Source organism: Citrus clementina, unplaced genomic scaffold, assembly GCF_000493195.1.
Source record: "Citrus clementina cultivar Clemenules unplaced genomic scaffold, Citrus_clementina_v1.0 scaffold_6, whole genome shotgun sequence".
Taxonomy (NCBI): Eukaryota; Viridiplantae; Streptophyta; class Magnoliopsida; order Sapindales; family Rutaceae; genus Citrus; species Citrus x clementina.
The window spans coordinates 14,565,985-14,578,725 of NW_006262139.1; the positions used below are offsets into that span (position 1 = coordinate 14,565,985).

Sequence of the window (12,741 nt, forward strand, 5' to 3'; positions counted from 1 at the left end):
ATTATTATATTTGTATGCTATTATTTATCCTTTAAAGTCACATTTATGGGATTCCTATAATTGAAGAGTATTATTGTTGTTGTTATTATTATTATTATTATAAAAATAAAAATAAAAATTTAAGTGTACAATGAAGCAAATATAGGGTGTCATTATCCCTCAATTATAATTTATAAGTAGTCAGTGTACTTTCAATGTAATTACTAGATAAATTAATAAAATAAAACTCATCTTTTCATCCATAAATGACACCGAGATTTGTATAAATCCAAAGTCCATATCCACCAGCCAGGCTGCACGCCATCTTAGAAATTGACTCCTCAAAATATCATTTTCTGTTACCATCAATTGATGGCGATGGTGGTAATGACATGAAGGCCTGGCTTTTGGGCGGCATCAAATTCTCAATCACGTTAATGACACGAAACATGATTGTCCCACTTAAGATTTTATGTAAAAGTTTTATTAATGCGTTGTCCCGCTTCCAAAGTTTAAAATGTGATCATGGAAACTAGTTAATAATTTTTCAGTCGAGCTGGTTGGTAGAAAAAAGTTTCAAGTCTTGCTACAGTCGGGGAGTAAAATAAAAAGGAAAAAAATTGAAGGAACTGGAAAAGACAAATTCTTACGCTAGGATTTCTCTGGAAGGCCGGTCTTTTGATTCTTTTCGAGGTTTCTGATTTGTTTTATTTGCATTCTCTTATACGACCTTGACAATTATATCAAAATATTTTTATCAAGTAAATTGAATGTGTTTAAAGCCTTTTAGCCAAACTTCGAGCTGAAGTAATTAGACTACTGGTAATTTAACAACATTGAAACAATCATGGCAGAAACTGCAGAGCCCGTTTTCGGAGACAAAAAATGGTCACTGAGGGGCATGACCGCACTGGTCACCGGCGGTACCAGAGGCATTGGGTTAGTAATAGTAACTTTCTCCAAACTCACAAGTTCTGTTTCAATCTTTAGTTATTTTCTGCGTTATTTGGATTGATTGATTATGTTAACTTTGTATCAGATATGCAATTGTTGAAGAACTGGCACGATTTGGAGCATTGGTGCATACATGTGGCCGCGATCAGAACATGATCAATAAGAGGATACAAGAGTGGGAAAGCAAAGGGTTTAAAGTAACTGGCTCTGTATGTGACCTTTCATTTGGTGACCAGAGGGAGAAGCTTATTGAGACTGTCTCTTCTGTTTTTGATGGCAAGCTTAACATCCTTGTAAGCGTCTAGCTTCAGGACCTTACTAGTATTTCTGTTTTAGACCGATATGTACGGTTCCTACATAATTAAAGAAATTGCAAGATTGGAGTAAAAATTAGTCCGACTTGGATTACAAGCTATGAATTATATTGGTTCTTTCTTTTCGAAACCTTTGATGGGATTTCTGCGGCTGGTTATGTTTCTTCAGGTGAACAATGCTGCACTAGTTGTGATGAAAGGGGCTACAGAGTATACTCTGGAAGAGTACTCAAGTGTAATGAGCACGAATGTCGAGTCTTCTTATCATCTCTGTCAACTTGCACATCCCCTTTTGAAAGCATCAGGAAATGCAAGTATTGTTTTCATGTCTTCAGTTGCTGGCGCGATAAGTATACCAAGATTATCCGCCTACGCTGCATCCAAAGGTACGTAACGTGTCATGAATTTTGAGCTTTGAATGCCAATGCTCACTCACAAATCAATAATTTTATTGCTGTGCGATTCTGTTTCAGGAGCAATCAACCAACTTACAAAGAACTTGGCATGCGAATGGGCAACTGACAGCATTCGTGTAAATGCTGTTTCCCCTTGGGCTGTCAATACTCAGATTTCACCACCTGTACTATTCTCCCATAATTTCAATATGTTAAATAATTCTGTACATATACTGAAAATTTTGGAAGTTGCACGGTTACATTTTGAGCTACTCTTTGTTTCAGGATTTGAATGATCTTCTTGTTCAGGAATATGTAAAGCTAATAGCAAAAACTCCTATCGCACGCAGTGCAGAACCTAACGAGATTTCGCCTCTGGTGGCATTTCTCTGCTTGCCTGCCGCTTCATACATCACCGGGCAGGTTATTTCGATTGATGGGGGGTATACAGCTGGCAATTGAGCTAAGAATTAACTTATTTGTCATATGTTAAGGGGAGGGAACACATATTCTATGCAATATGTTGTTTCAGGTGCTGTAACATTTTAAGCTAAATTGTCACAATATGATTGTTTAATAAGAAATCTTGAACTTTCTGAGTTTATTTTCGTTTTGTCAGCTGATAATTAAAATCATAATGTAAAATTCATAAGGGGCGCCGCTTCTGTACATGCAAAGACAAAAACAAAGACATTTTTTAAATGACTCCCAATTTATTCGTGTGGCTATGAAATATTGAACCGTTGTGTTTCTATGCTTTTGGATAAGATAAGCTATTAAGCTTCATGATTCTCATTATAATGAAGTGGATATCTAAATTTCTATCATTGGATGTTAATGAAGAGTGCATTGAGGACAGAATTAGTTGGGTTAAGGACTTGAATAAATAATGGACACAACACATGGGAGAAGAAGAGTTGAGCCGCAGAGACAAAAAATGGCACCTACTGTTGATCATCTAACCAGTAATTAAGGTAACCTCAAGCATTTCCAGAAGTGTTAGTCAACTATAATCAGTACCAACTGCCAAAGAGAATGTATAGGTAAAAGATAATCTCTTCAAAACTAATGCCATGTTCCATCATTCGTGTGGTGTACCAGTTATGTGTGGTGGTCGAGTGAACAAAATTATTTCAGTAAGTTTGATTACTTGGGATCTGTGGTTCTCAAAAAATTCCAGCTCTTACCGCTATTGCAGAAAATTAAAAATCTTTTATCCTTTTCCAGAAAGTAATTGAAGAATCAAATCGATCAAGAGTTAAAGAAGCCTAGCTAGCTGCTGTCAAAAGCTTTTTGCATTTAAACTTCTTTAGTTGAAGCTTTCAGTAAACCGTGAAGAAAATCATGGGGGAGCACAAGTTCATTAGCAGAATTAAAAGATGGTCTCTCGATGGAATGGCTGCTTTAGTCACCGGAGGACACGAGTCATAGGGTAACTCTGATGATGTTTTTATTTCTTTCTTTCTATTTGGTTATTATCAGCATATTTAGTTTGAGCTTATTTGCTGGAAATTGATTGATTGCAATTAGGCATGCCATTGTCGAAGAATTAGCAGGATTTGGAGCAATTATCCACACATATTCACGTAACCAAACTGAGCTTAACGAATGTTTACAGGAATGGCAACTCAAAGGTTTCAAAGTGACAGGTTCAGTATGTGACCTGTCATCCCGCGAGCAGCGTGAGAAGCTAATGGAGACTGTCTCCTCCATCTTCCAGGGGAAGCTTAACTTACTTGATGTGTAGCCTCTTTAAGAGCTTAATAATGTAACTCTTAATATGCAATCTGATTCAGTTTCGATAAAGAGGTTGCATGTTTTTGCACGCGAAAGCGGGCCTCAGATGCCAGTGCTTTGAATTTTTAACAGATCAGGTTTTGGTATATAACGTGAAAATTTTGTTCAGGTTAACAACGCTGCGGTAGCTGTGCCAAAAGAAGCACTAAACACTACAGCCGAGGACATGTCAACTCTAAGAAGCACAAATTTTGAGTCCGTTTTTCATCTATCTAAACTTGCACATCCTCTGTTAAAAGCATCGGGAAATGGAATTATTGTATTTATCTCCTTAGTTGCAGGAGTTACAGCTGCTCCTCTTACTCCTCTGTATGGTCCATACAATGGTACGAATCATTCTACCTGGAAGTTTTCTATTACTCGAACAAATATGAAATTGTACATATGCATATAAACACTTTCTACGTACATTTGTCTTTACAGGAGCCATGAATCAACTTACGAAGAACTTGGAATGTGAGCGGGCAAAGGACAATATTCGTGCTAATTCGATTGCCCCAGGGGTTATCAGAACCTCTTTGAGCGATGCTATACGGGTATAAATCTCTATGTTCTGTGAAACTTTAATGATGTTATCTCTTTCATATTTCCACTTCAATATCGGCTGACTATACTGATTAACTCTCTATTTTCTCAGCATGATCCTGCTAAAAACAAAATTGTGGAAGGCTTAGTATCTCACACACCAATCTGCCGTCCTGGAGAGCCTGACGAGGTTTCCTCGTTGGTAGCATTCCTTTGTTTCCCAGCTGCTTCATATATCACAGGGCAAGTTATTTGTGTGGTGGATGGAGGAATGACTGTGAATGGATTTAACCCAACTCAGAACTAGCAACAATCTCTTTGTATTCTGGTAGGCACTTCTATCTTTCCTTAAATGTTATAAGTAATAAAGAAACCTCATTTTTTTTTAACTGTTGGTGACGAAGCAGAATTGTAAAGATAGAGAAAATAAGTTTCTCAATAAAAAGTTTATTGAATAATTGAGTTTGAAAAATTCTTAAAATAATGACAAGGTCTCTTTATTTATAATAAATAAAACCCACTTCCTTAAGTTAACTTAAAAAAAAATTAAATAACAATTATAATGGAAATAAAATATATTTTCCTTAAGTTAACTTATAATAGAGAATAGAGTGTTGATGCGGGATTCCGGTTCTCCTCGTTCTACGACCAGGATTTCTGCCCGATCAACTTCTTCACGACCAGAAGGTCTTCTCGTGAGGCTTCTTCTCCAGAGGTTCCTGCACACACAGACAAGTCAGAGTACGCCGGTTGTTTTCCCGGCGCAAACCCTCCGACGCTCAAGTCAGATATGAAGGTTCGGGGAACGCTCGCCACAGATCTTATGGCTTTTTCGTCGTTTTCTCTTCTTTTGAATTTTCTTTTTTAATCTCAAAAATGCTAACCCTTTTACCTTCGTTGGCTACCTTTTTATAGGCTTCCCCTGAATCCCAGTCTTCCGCTTTTTTCGAGACGGTATGAGACTCTGACTGCTGCGTTATGGGCAAACGCGGGATCTTGCGTGTTACGCCACGGTTCTGGGGAAAGCGTGGCTGTCGTGGTTCTGTGAGATCTTGCGTGTTACGCCACGGTTCTGGGGAAAGCGTGGCTGTCGTGGTTCTGTGAGATCTTGCGTGTTACGCCACGGTTCTGGGGAAAGCGTGGCTGTCGTGCCTAGATTCTCGGACTGGGGAGCCTGTCTTGCCAACTGCCGTCGACCGGGTCTTCTCGCCTCTCGACCTCTAGCCGGAATGGCCTTATGCCTCTTACAGGAAATTGGCCTCGCGGATGACGTGCTCGTGGATGAGCAGGATATTTCTGCTCCTGTTCCCCCGCGCACCAGGCTTTTACGGGACATACCGGTTCGCAGAACTCTGCCATCAGATATCTGCTCACCATGCCTGGTCTTGTCGACGTATTTCTCCCAAACACCGGTCCCCCAGTTTCTGGTGTTGGGTAATGTAGTGGACCAGCAGTAGAAACTCGTTAGTACTCGCTCGCGTGGGATTGGAAAAGGCTGCCAAGAGTTATGTCGCATTTAATTGCGGACGAGGTGACGTGGCAGAAATCCCCCCCTCAATTTGAATTTCAAACCGACGGTTATGAGACCCTCGGGATTTGGCGCCGTTAAATGCTGGCAACCCAAGAGTCCGTCCTCTTTAGGAAAACCAAATCCTCTCGAACGGCATATTCATCATTCACTCCGTCTCCGTCTCTGTCTCTCCGGCAAAGAAGTTCCGGCATAAAAGGCCTCCATCTCTGACTTTCACCGACTGAACCATTACTTCAGGTATTTCTTCTATCTCCTTGGTCTCGGATAGTTGTAGATAATTTCTCTTCTCTTCTGTTTGGGTAGTAGTTGGTGGTGTTGTGGTTAGAGCTTAGGGAATGTCGAAGGGTAAGGAGAAAGTCGTTGAGATTGATGACGACGAACTAAGTTTCCTGCCCGGTCCGCTCACTGATCCTGCTTTTGACCCCGGGATCCCCTTAGAACCCGTCAGGTTTAGTGTCGGGATTAGTGCTAGGAGGATGTCCCCCCAAACAACCTCCACGAGCAGAAGCAATGGCGAGGAGGGACCTTCTGGCTCTGAGGACACCTTAAGTGAGAATGGGGAAGGTGACTCTGGTGAGGTGTCTCCATCTGGAACATCACGACCAGAAGAACAGGGTACAGTAGGAGGCAGAGCCTTGTCGCGCGATTATGCCATTGATTACATGACGTGCACGACCTTGTTTGATGAGCTCAATGACCTCCGGCTTAGGTATAGCATTCCTGGTGAGATACCTCTCAAGGTCCCAGGAAAGAAGGATGCTCCCAGCCGGCCTCCTAGGGGATACGTTACCCTGTTTCTAGAGAGCTTTAAGTACGGGCTGAGGTGTCCCTTGCAACCCTACTTTGCCCGGATACTTAACGGGCTAAATCTAGCTCCTAGTCAGCTGAATCCCAATGGGTGGAGAGTGCTCTTTGGTCTGTTCATCTTGTGGGACAGATGTTGCCAAAGCGAGCCCACGGTTGATGAGGTGAAGCACCTGTACCAGCTAAAGAGTAGCCCCAAAGATGCCGGCTGGTATTACTTCCAATCTAGCACCAAGAGCCGGAAACCCATAACCGATCTTCCGACCGGTGGTGGTGGGACTTGGAAGAGGAAATTCTTTTTTGCTGGGGGTCCTTGGGGTCAAGTTGCACAAATAGACGGGAAGGATTGTCGTGTCCCACCCCGTTTCGCGGTCCCAGGTTGCCTGCTCGCTCTAGATGTCTTGCATCCATAATTGTTCTTGCTTTTTTTTGGCTTGTCTCTAACCAAGTGTCTGTTTGTGTTGTAGTTTCTTGGGGTGTCCACTTCCCGCTTGAACCTGACCAGCTCAAACGGGTCGAGGCTGTACTAGCCAATTCCTGCTCGAGCCGAGAACTGTTAACTACATACAACTTGCTCGAGTCTCGCTTGATACTTCCTGGCCATAGGATGGAGGACGCTGTGATTGGGGCTCTGACCCGAAAACATTCCCGACCTCCAACCACGAAGAGGGACCAGAGTAAGGATGCCCCTACTACAAAGCGGGCCAACATCGTGCAGCAGGTCCCACCCTTGAAGATTTTACCTCCTGCTCCTGTAAAAGTCGGGGAAGCTAGTGGAGCAGCCACAGATCCTGCTTTCTCTTCTCCTCCTGTCGGGCCTCGATCTCGCTTACCTGACAGCCGAGCAGAACACCTGGTCCCTTACCTCAATGAGTTAACTAAACTCGTGAGCAAGAAGGACCTGGAGGACTTTGATGGCCGCACCTTGGGTGAGCTGGTGGGGGCCATGCAGCATAGCGCTTTCCACCTCAGCTGCATGACCACCTATTACAAGGCTAAGGTTGGCCGCTACGACTGGAAGATAAAGGAGGATATTCAATCGGCGACGACCAGAGCTGACGTTGCCGAGAAGAAAGCAAGGGAGCTGAATCTCGAGAATCTGAAGCTGATAGAGCAAGAATCACTTGCTCAAGCAAAAGCCATTTCCCTCGAGGAGGAGCTTACCAAGGTCAAGGAGGATCTGCAAAGGCAGAAGGCTATGTATGAGGCTCAGCTCGAATCTCTCCGCGACTCCCACCGAGCTCAGGTCGAGAACTTGGAGAGGGAGGCTGACCACCAGTACGACCAGGGACTTCGGCATTCCTATCGTTGCATCATGGCCGTCCTTGGGAAGCAACACCCTGATCTGAAGATGGACGACCTTGCAGTTGGTGTTGCTCAACATATGGACGAGGAGGCGGCCAAGGAAGATGCCGATGGGGTAGAGCCGATCGTGGTCGAGGAGGAAGACTCTCCTCTTTGTGCAGTCCCTGCTGATGTTGGCGAGGCGAGCACCCCCCCGGACGCAACTGGTGATACCCCTCCTGCACCTGTGGAGGTCCAGCCAACCGATGCTGCCGGGCTTACTGATCCACCATCTTCTTGATATATCTCTAGTATTGTAATGAACAATGTTGATGAAGATTATCCCCTCTGTTAGTTATTAACAAATTAATAAAAATGGTTTTTGATTACTTTCTTGTGTTGTAAGTGTGAATTAATTTTCGGTTGAGAATCTGCTTGTCTTTGTCTGGACGAGCAGGTTCTGGCTTGGCTCATGGTTTTGCCACATGCCTTTGGGGATTCTTCAATGCCTGGGATTCGGCTCGCCTTCGCGCGGTCGAGCAGATCCTGGCACGCTTGGCTTCTGCCTCGCCCTAAAACAGGCTTTGAGACTTTGTCGAGCCTTTGCATGCCTTGGATTCTTCGAGGATTGGGATTCTGCTCGCCTTCTCGTGGCCGAGCAGATCCTGGCATGCTTGGCTTCTGTCTCGCCATAAGGCAGGCTTTGAGACTTGGTGAGCTTTTGCATGCCTTGGATAATTTCTTCAAAGCTTGGGATTCTGCTAGCCTTCTCGTGGCCGAGCAGATCCTGGCATGCTTGGCTTCTGTCTCGCCATAAGACAGGCTTTGAGACTTGATGAGCCTTTGCATGCCTTGGATAATTTCTTCAAAGCTTGGGATTCTGCTAGCCTTCTCGTGGCCGAGCAGATCCTGGCATGCTTGGCTTCTGTCTCGCCATAAGACAGGCTTTGAGACTTGGTGAACCTTTGCATGCCTTGGATAATTTCTTCAAAGCTTGGGATTCTGCTAGCCTTCTCGTGGCCGAGCAGATCCTGGCATGCTTGGCTTCTGTCTCGCCATAAGACAGGCTTTGAGACTTGGTGAGCCTTTGCATGCCTTGGATAATTTCTTCAAAGCTTGGGATTCTGCTAGCCTTCTCGTGGCCGAGCAAATTCTGGCATGCTTGGCTTCTGTCTCGCCATAAGACAGGCTTTGAGACTTGATGAGCCTTTGCATGCCTTGGATAATTTCTTCAAAGCTTGGGATTCTGCTAGCCTTCTCGTGGCCGAGCAGATCCTGGCATGCTTGGCTTCTGTCTCGCCATAAGACAGGCTTTGATTCTTGATGAGCCTTTGCATGCCTTGGATAATTTCTTCAAAGCTTGGGATTCTGCTAGCCTTCTCGTGGCCGAGCAGATCCTGGCATGCTTGGCTTCTGTCTCGCCATAAGACAGGCTTTGAGACTTTGTCGAGCTTTTGCATGCCTTGGATTCTTCGAGGATTGGGATTCTGCTCGCCTTCTCGTGGCCGAGCAGATCCTGGCATACTTGGCTTCTGTCTCGCCATAAGACAGGCTTTGAGACTTGGTGAGCCTTTGCATGCCTTGGATAATTTCTTCAAAGCTTGGGATTCTGCTAGCCTTCTCGTGGCCGAGCAGATTCTGGCATGCTTGGCTTCTGTCTCGCCATAAGACAGGCTTTGAGACTTGATGAGCCTTTGCATGCCTTGGATAATTTCTTCAAAGCTTGGGATTCTGCTAGCCTTCTCGTGGCCGAGCAGATCCTGGCATGCTTGGCTTCTGTCTCGCCATAAGACAGGCTTTGAGACTTTGTCGAGCCTTTGCATGCCTTGGATTCTTCGAGGATTGGGATTCTGCTCGCCTTCTCGTGGCCGAGCAGATCCTGGCATACTTGGCTTCTGTCTCGCCATAAGGCAGGCTTTGAGACTTGGTGAGCCTTTTCATGCCTTGGATAATTTCCTCGGTTTCAAGCGAAAGAAATTCCTCGACGTTCTATTAATGGCAGGATTCGGCTTACATGAAATTGTTTGGATATAAAGCGTGAAAGATAAACGATAATGAACATGAGCAAAAATAGCTTTCAAATGTCAACAAGTCTCACTGGAAGTATTTTCGGAGGTGTGCTGCGTTCCATGGGCGTTTCACCTCGTGGCCGTCCGTGCGAACCAGCTTGTAAGCTCCGGGTCCCGCTATCTGCTTGACTCTATATGGCCCTTCCCAATTCGGTCCCAGCACTCCTTGAGTCGAATCTTTGGTGCTCTGATTCACTCTTCTCAGTACCCAGTCTCCGACCCTGAATTGCCGTATGTTCACCTTCTGGTTATAATACCGAGCAACCCTCTGTTGGTAAATGACTGATCGCTCGGCCGCTTGCTCCCTCCTTTCCGTTAGCAGATCAAGATTCAAACATATCTGCTCGTCGTTCTCCTGCTCATTGAAATGACCTGTCCGGTGTGTGGGCATCCCTATCTCAGCCGGCACGACCGCTTCATGTCCGAAAGCCAAAGCGAACGGTGTCTCCCCAGTTGCGGTTTTGTGGGTTGTTCTGTATGCCCATAGCACACCTAACAGCTCGTCAACCCACGCACCCTTTTTTGCTCCAAGCCTGGTTTTCAAAAGCCTCTTGATGGTCTTGTTGGCTGCTTCTACTTGTCCATTCGATTGAGGGTGAGCAGGCGAGCAATACTTCAGCTCTATCCCGAGGTTCTGGCAGAACTCCCTGAAGCTGTGATTATCGAACTGCCTGCCATTATCCGTTACCAAGGCATAAGGGATCCCGTATCGACAGACCAGGTTGCTCCACACGAAGTCTGTTGTTTTCTTCTCTGTGATCCTGCTAAGGGCTTCTACCTCTATCCACTTCGTGAAGTAATCTATAGCAACTATTGCATGTGTTGCTGCTCCTCGTGCCTTTGGCAATGGGCCGATCAGATCAATTCCCCATTGAGCAAATGGCCAGGGGGATGTCATGGAGGTGAGCTTCTCTGGTGGTTGGTTAGAGAAATTTGCAAAACTCTGGCAGCTTACACAACTCCTGGTCTTCTCTTGCGCATCCTGGTGCATTGTCGGCCAGAAATATCCCTGCCTTAGAACCTTGTGGGCCAGGGATCTCCCGCCAGAATGATTTCCGCAAATTCCTTTATTTACTTCTCTCAGTACATAATCCGCGTCGTCCTCATCCAGACACCGAAGGAACGGTAGTGTATATCCTCGCCGATACAGTACCCCATCAATCATCGTGTATCTCGAGGCCTGGGCTCTAATCTTGCGAGCTTGCAGCTTATCTGGTGGTAATAGCCTGTCTCTAAGGTATGAAACTATCGGGTCCCTCCACGAGCGTTTTTGTTCTATCCGCAACACCCCCAAATTCTGATCGATACTTGGGCTGGACTTCACCTCCAGAGGGACCGCCTTTGGTATTTTTGGGTCGGCTACTGCTGCCATCCTAGCCAAAATGTCTGCTCGACTATTCTGCTCCCTGGGGATTTGTATCACCTCCACTGTTTCGAACTTCCCCATCATCTGCCTGACTATCTTCAGGTACTGCTCCATCTTCTCTTTTCTTGGTTGGAATCTTTCACTGACATGATTCGCAACCAGCTGGGAATCAGTTCTGATATTAACTCTGTCTGCTTTCACGGCCTTAGCCAATTCCAGACCTGCTATCAAGGCTTCATACTCTGCCTGGTTATTCGTGGCTGCAAATTCCAACTTTACAGCATAAGAGATCTCCTCCCCCTCTGGGCCTTCCAAGACAATCCCTGCTCTTGAACCCCGCTCCCCTGATGACCCATCCACAGACACCTGCCATACTTGAGTTTCGTCATTGCCTATAACCGCATCTTGTTGATCTAAGCATACTTCGGGCTCTGTGAATTCAGCTATGAAATCGGCCATTGCCTGGGCTTTTATCGCTGCACGGGGTTTATAGTCTATGTCGAACTCGCTCAGCTCTACAGCCCACTTGACGAGCCGACCAGAGGCATCTGGCTTGTGCAGAGTCTGACGTAATGGCTGGTTTGTTATTACTGAGACCGGGAATGCTTGAAAATATGGCCTCAACTTCCGAGCAGCAACCACAAGGGCAAGTGCCCATTTCTCCAACGGCGGGTATCTGGTCTCAGCGTCGAGCAGGGCCTTGCTGGTGTAGTATATCGGATACTGAACTCCTTCTTCCTCTCTCACCAGAACAGAACTGGCGGCCCGATCTGATATCGCCAAATACAGATATAACTTGTCCCCATCCCTTGGTGTGGACAGCAGCGGAGCTTGTTGCAAGTATTGCTTCAAGTTCCGGAAGGCTTCCTCGCATTCTGGGGTCCATTCTGTTTTCTTTCCCCTCCTTATCACTTGAAAGAATGGCTGACACTTATCTGTAGCCTTAGATATGAATCTGCTCAACGCCGCCAACCTCTCCGCGAGGCTCTGCATCTCCTTCAGGTTACGAGGAGACGTCATTTGCACAATCGCCTGGATTTTCTCGGGATTTGCTTCAATCCCCCTATGGCTCACCATGAATCCAAGGAATTTCCCGACTCGACCCCAAAAGCACACTTCTCCGGGTTGAGCTTCATCTTATACTTCCTCAAAAGCTCGAATGTCTCCTCGAGGTGTCTGACATGTTCCTTCGGGATTTTGGACTTGGTGATCATGTCATCCACGTACACCTCCATGGTTTTCCCAATCAACGGCTTAAAGACTTTGTTCACCAGCCTTTGATAGGTGGCCCCAGCATTTTTGAGACCGAACGGCATTACCCTGCAACAGAACAAACCTTGGTTAGTGATGAAAGCCGTGCTCTCCTCATCCTGCTCGTACATGGGGATCTGGTTGTATCCCGAGAATGCGTCCATGAAGCTAAGCAGACCATGTCCAGCCGTTGAATCTACTAGCTGATCGATCTTTGGTAAAGGGAAGCTGTCTTTTGGGCACGCCTTATTGAGGTCTGTGAAATCTACACACATCCTCCACTTGCCGTTTGCCTTCTTTACCAACACCACATTCGATATCCACTCAGGGTAACTGACTTCCCGAATGAACCCTGCTCTCAAGAGCTTCTCCACCTCGCCATTTATAGCCTCATACCTCTCCTGGTTGAAGCACCTCCTCTTCTGCCTTACTGCCCGGGCACATTTCTTTATTGCCAGCTTATGACATGCTA

General features: G+C 45.6%; 3 protein-coding genes across 3 annotated transcripts; 2 read left to right on the top strand and 1 right to left on the bottom strand.

Moving 5' to 3' along the window:
- Positions 1–775: 775 nt before the first annotated feature.
- LOC18039168 (tropinone reductase homolog) lies at positions 776–2,136 on the top strand. Its single transcript, XM_006429086.2, has 5 exons — positions 776–918; positions 1,019–1,226; positions 1,417–1,633; positions 1,721–1,827; positions 1,928–2,136. The coding sequence occupies exons 1-5, from the start codon at positions 827–829 to the stop codon at positions 2,102–2,104; spliced, it is 801 nt and encodes a 266-aa protein (XP_006429149.1). The 5' UTR covers positions 776–826; the 3' UTR covers positions 2,105–2,136.
- Positions 2,137–2,986: 850 nt separating this feature from the next.
- Positions 2,987–4,271, top strand: LOC18039169 (tropinone reductase homolog At2g29330). Its single transcript, XM_024182565.1, has 5 exons — positions 2,987–3,066; positions 3,173–3,383; positions 3,549–3,765; positions 3,863–3,975; positions 4,077–4,271. The coding sequence occupies exons 1-5, from the start codon at positions 2,987–2,989 to the stop codon at positions 4,269–4,271; spliced, it is 816 nt and encodes a 271-aa protein (XP_024038333.1).
- A 5,406-nt stretch (positions 4,272–9,677) lies between these two features.
- Positions 9,678–12,038, bottom strand: LOC112097367. The gene is made up of 2 exons (XM_024182566.1): positions 10,441–12,038; positions 9,678–10,125 (listed from the first exon to the last, which is right to left on the bottom strand). Exons 1-2 carry the CDS (start codon positions 12,036–12,038, stop codon positions 9,678–9,680), a joined length of 2,046 nt encoding a protein of 681 aa, XP_024038334.1.
- Between the last annotated feature and the right edge of the window lie 703 nt (positions 12,039–12,741).

Coding starts and splice junctions, on each gene's coding strand:
- LOC18039168 (XM_006429086.2), top strand. CDS start 827: ATGGCAGAAACTGCAGAGCCCGTTTTCGGAGACAAAAAATGGTCACTG. Junction 1,227..1,416: donor ATGGCAAGCTTAACATCCTT/GTAAGCGTCTAG, acceptor ATGTTTCTTCAG/GTGAACAATGCTGCACTAGT. Junction 1,828..1,927: donor ATACTCAGATTTCACCACCT/GTACTATTCTCC, acceptor TCTTTGTTTCAG/GATTTGAATGATCTTCTTGT.
- LOC18039169 (XM_024182565.1), top strand. CDS start 2,987: ATGGGGGAGCACAAGTTCATTAGCAGAATTAAAAGATGGTCTCTCGAT. Junction 3,067..3,172: donor TTAGTCACCGGAGGACACGA/GTCATAGGGTAA, acceptor GATTGCAATTAG/GCATGCCATTGTCGAAGAAT. Junction 3,384..3,548: donor GGAAGCTTAACTTACTTGAT/GTGTAGCCTCTT, acceptor AATTTTGTTCAG/GTTAACAACGCTGCGGTAGC.
- LOC112097367 (XM_024182566.1), bottom strand. CDS start 12,038: ATGACGTCTCCTCGTAACCTGAAGGAGATGCAGAGCCTCGCGGAGAGG. Junction 10,126..10,440: donor GCTATAGATTACTTCACGAA/GTGGATAGAGGT, acceptor ATGGGCATACAG/AACAACCCACAAAACCGCAA.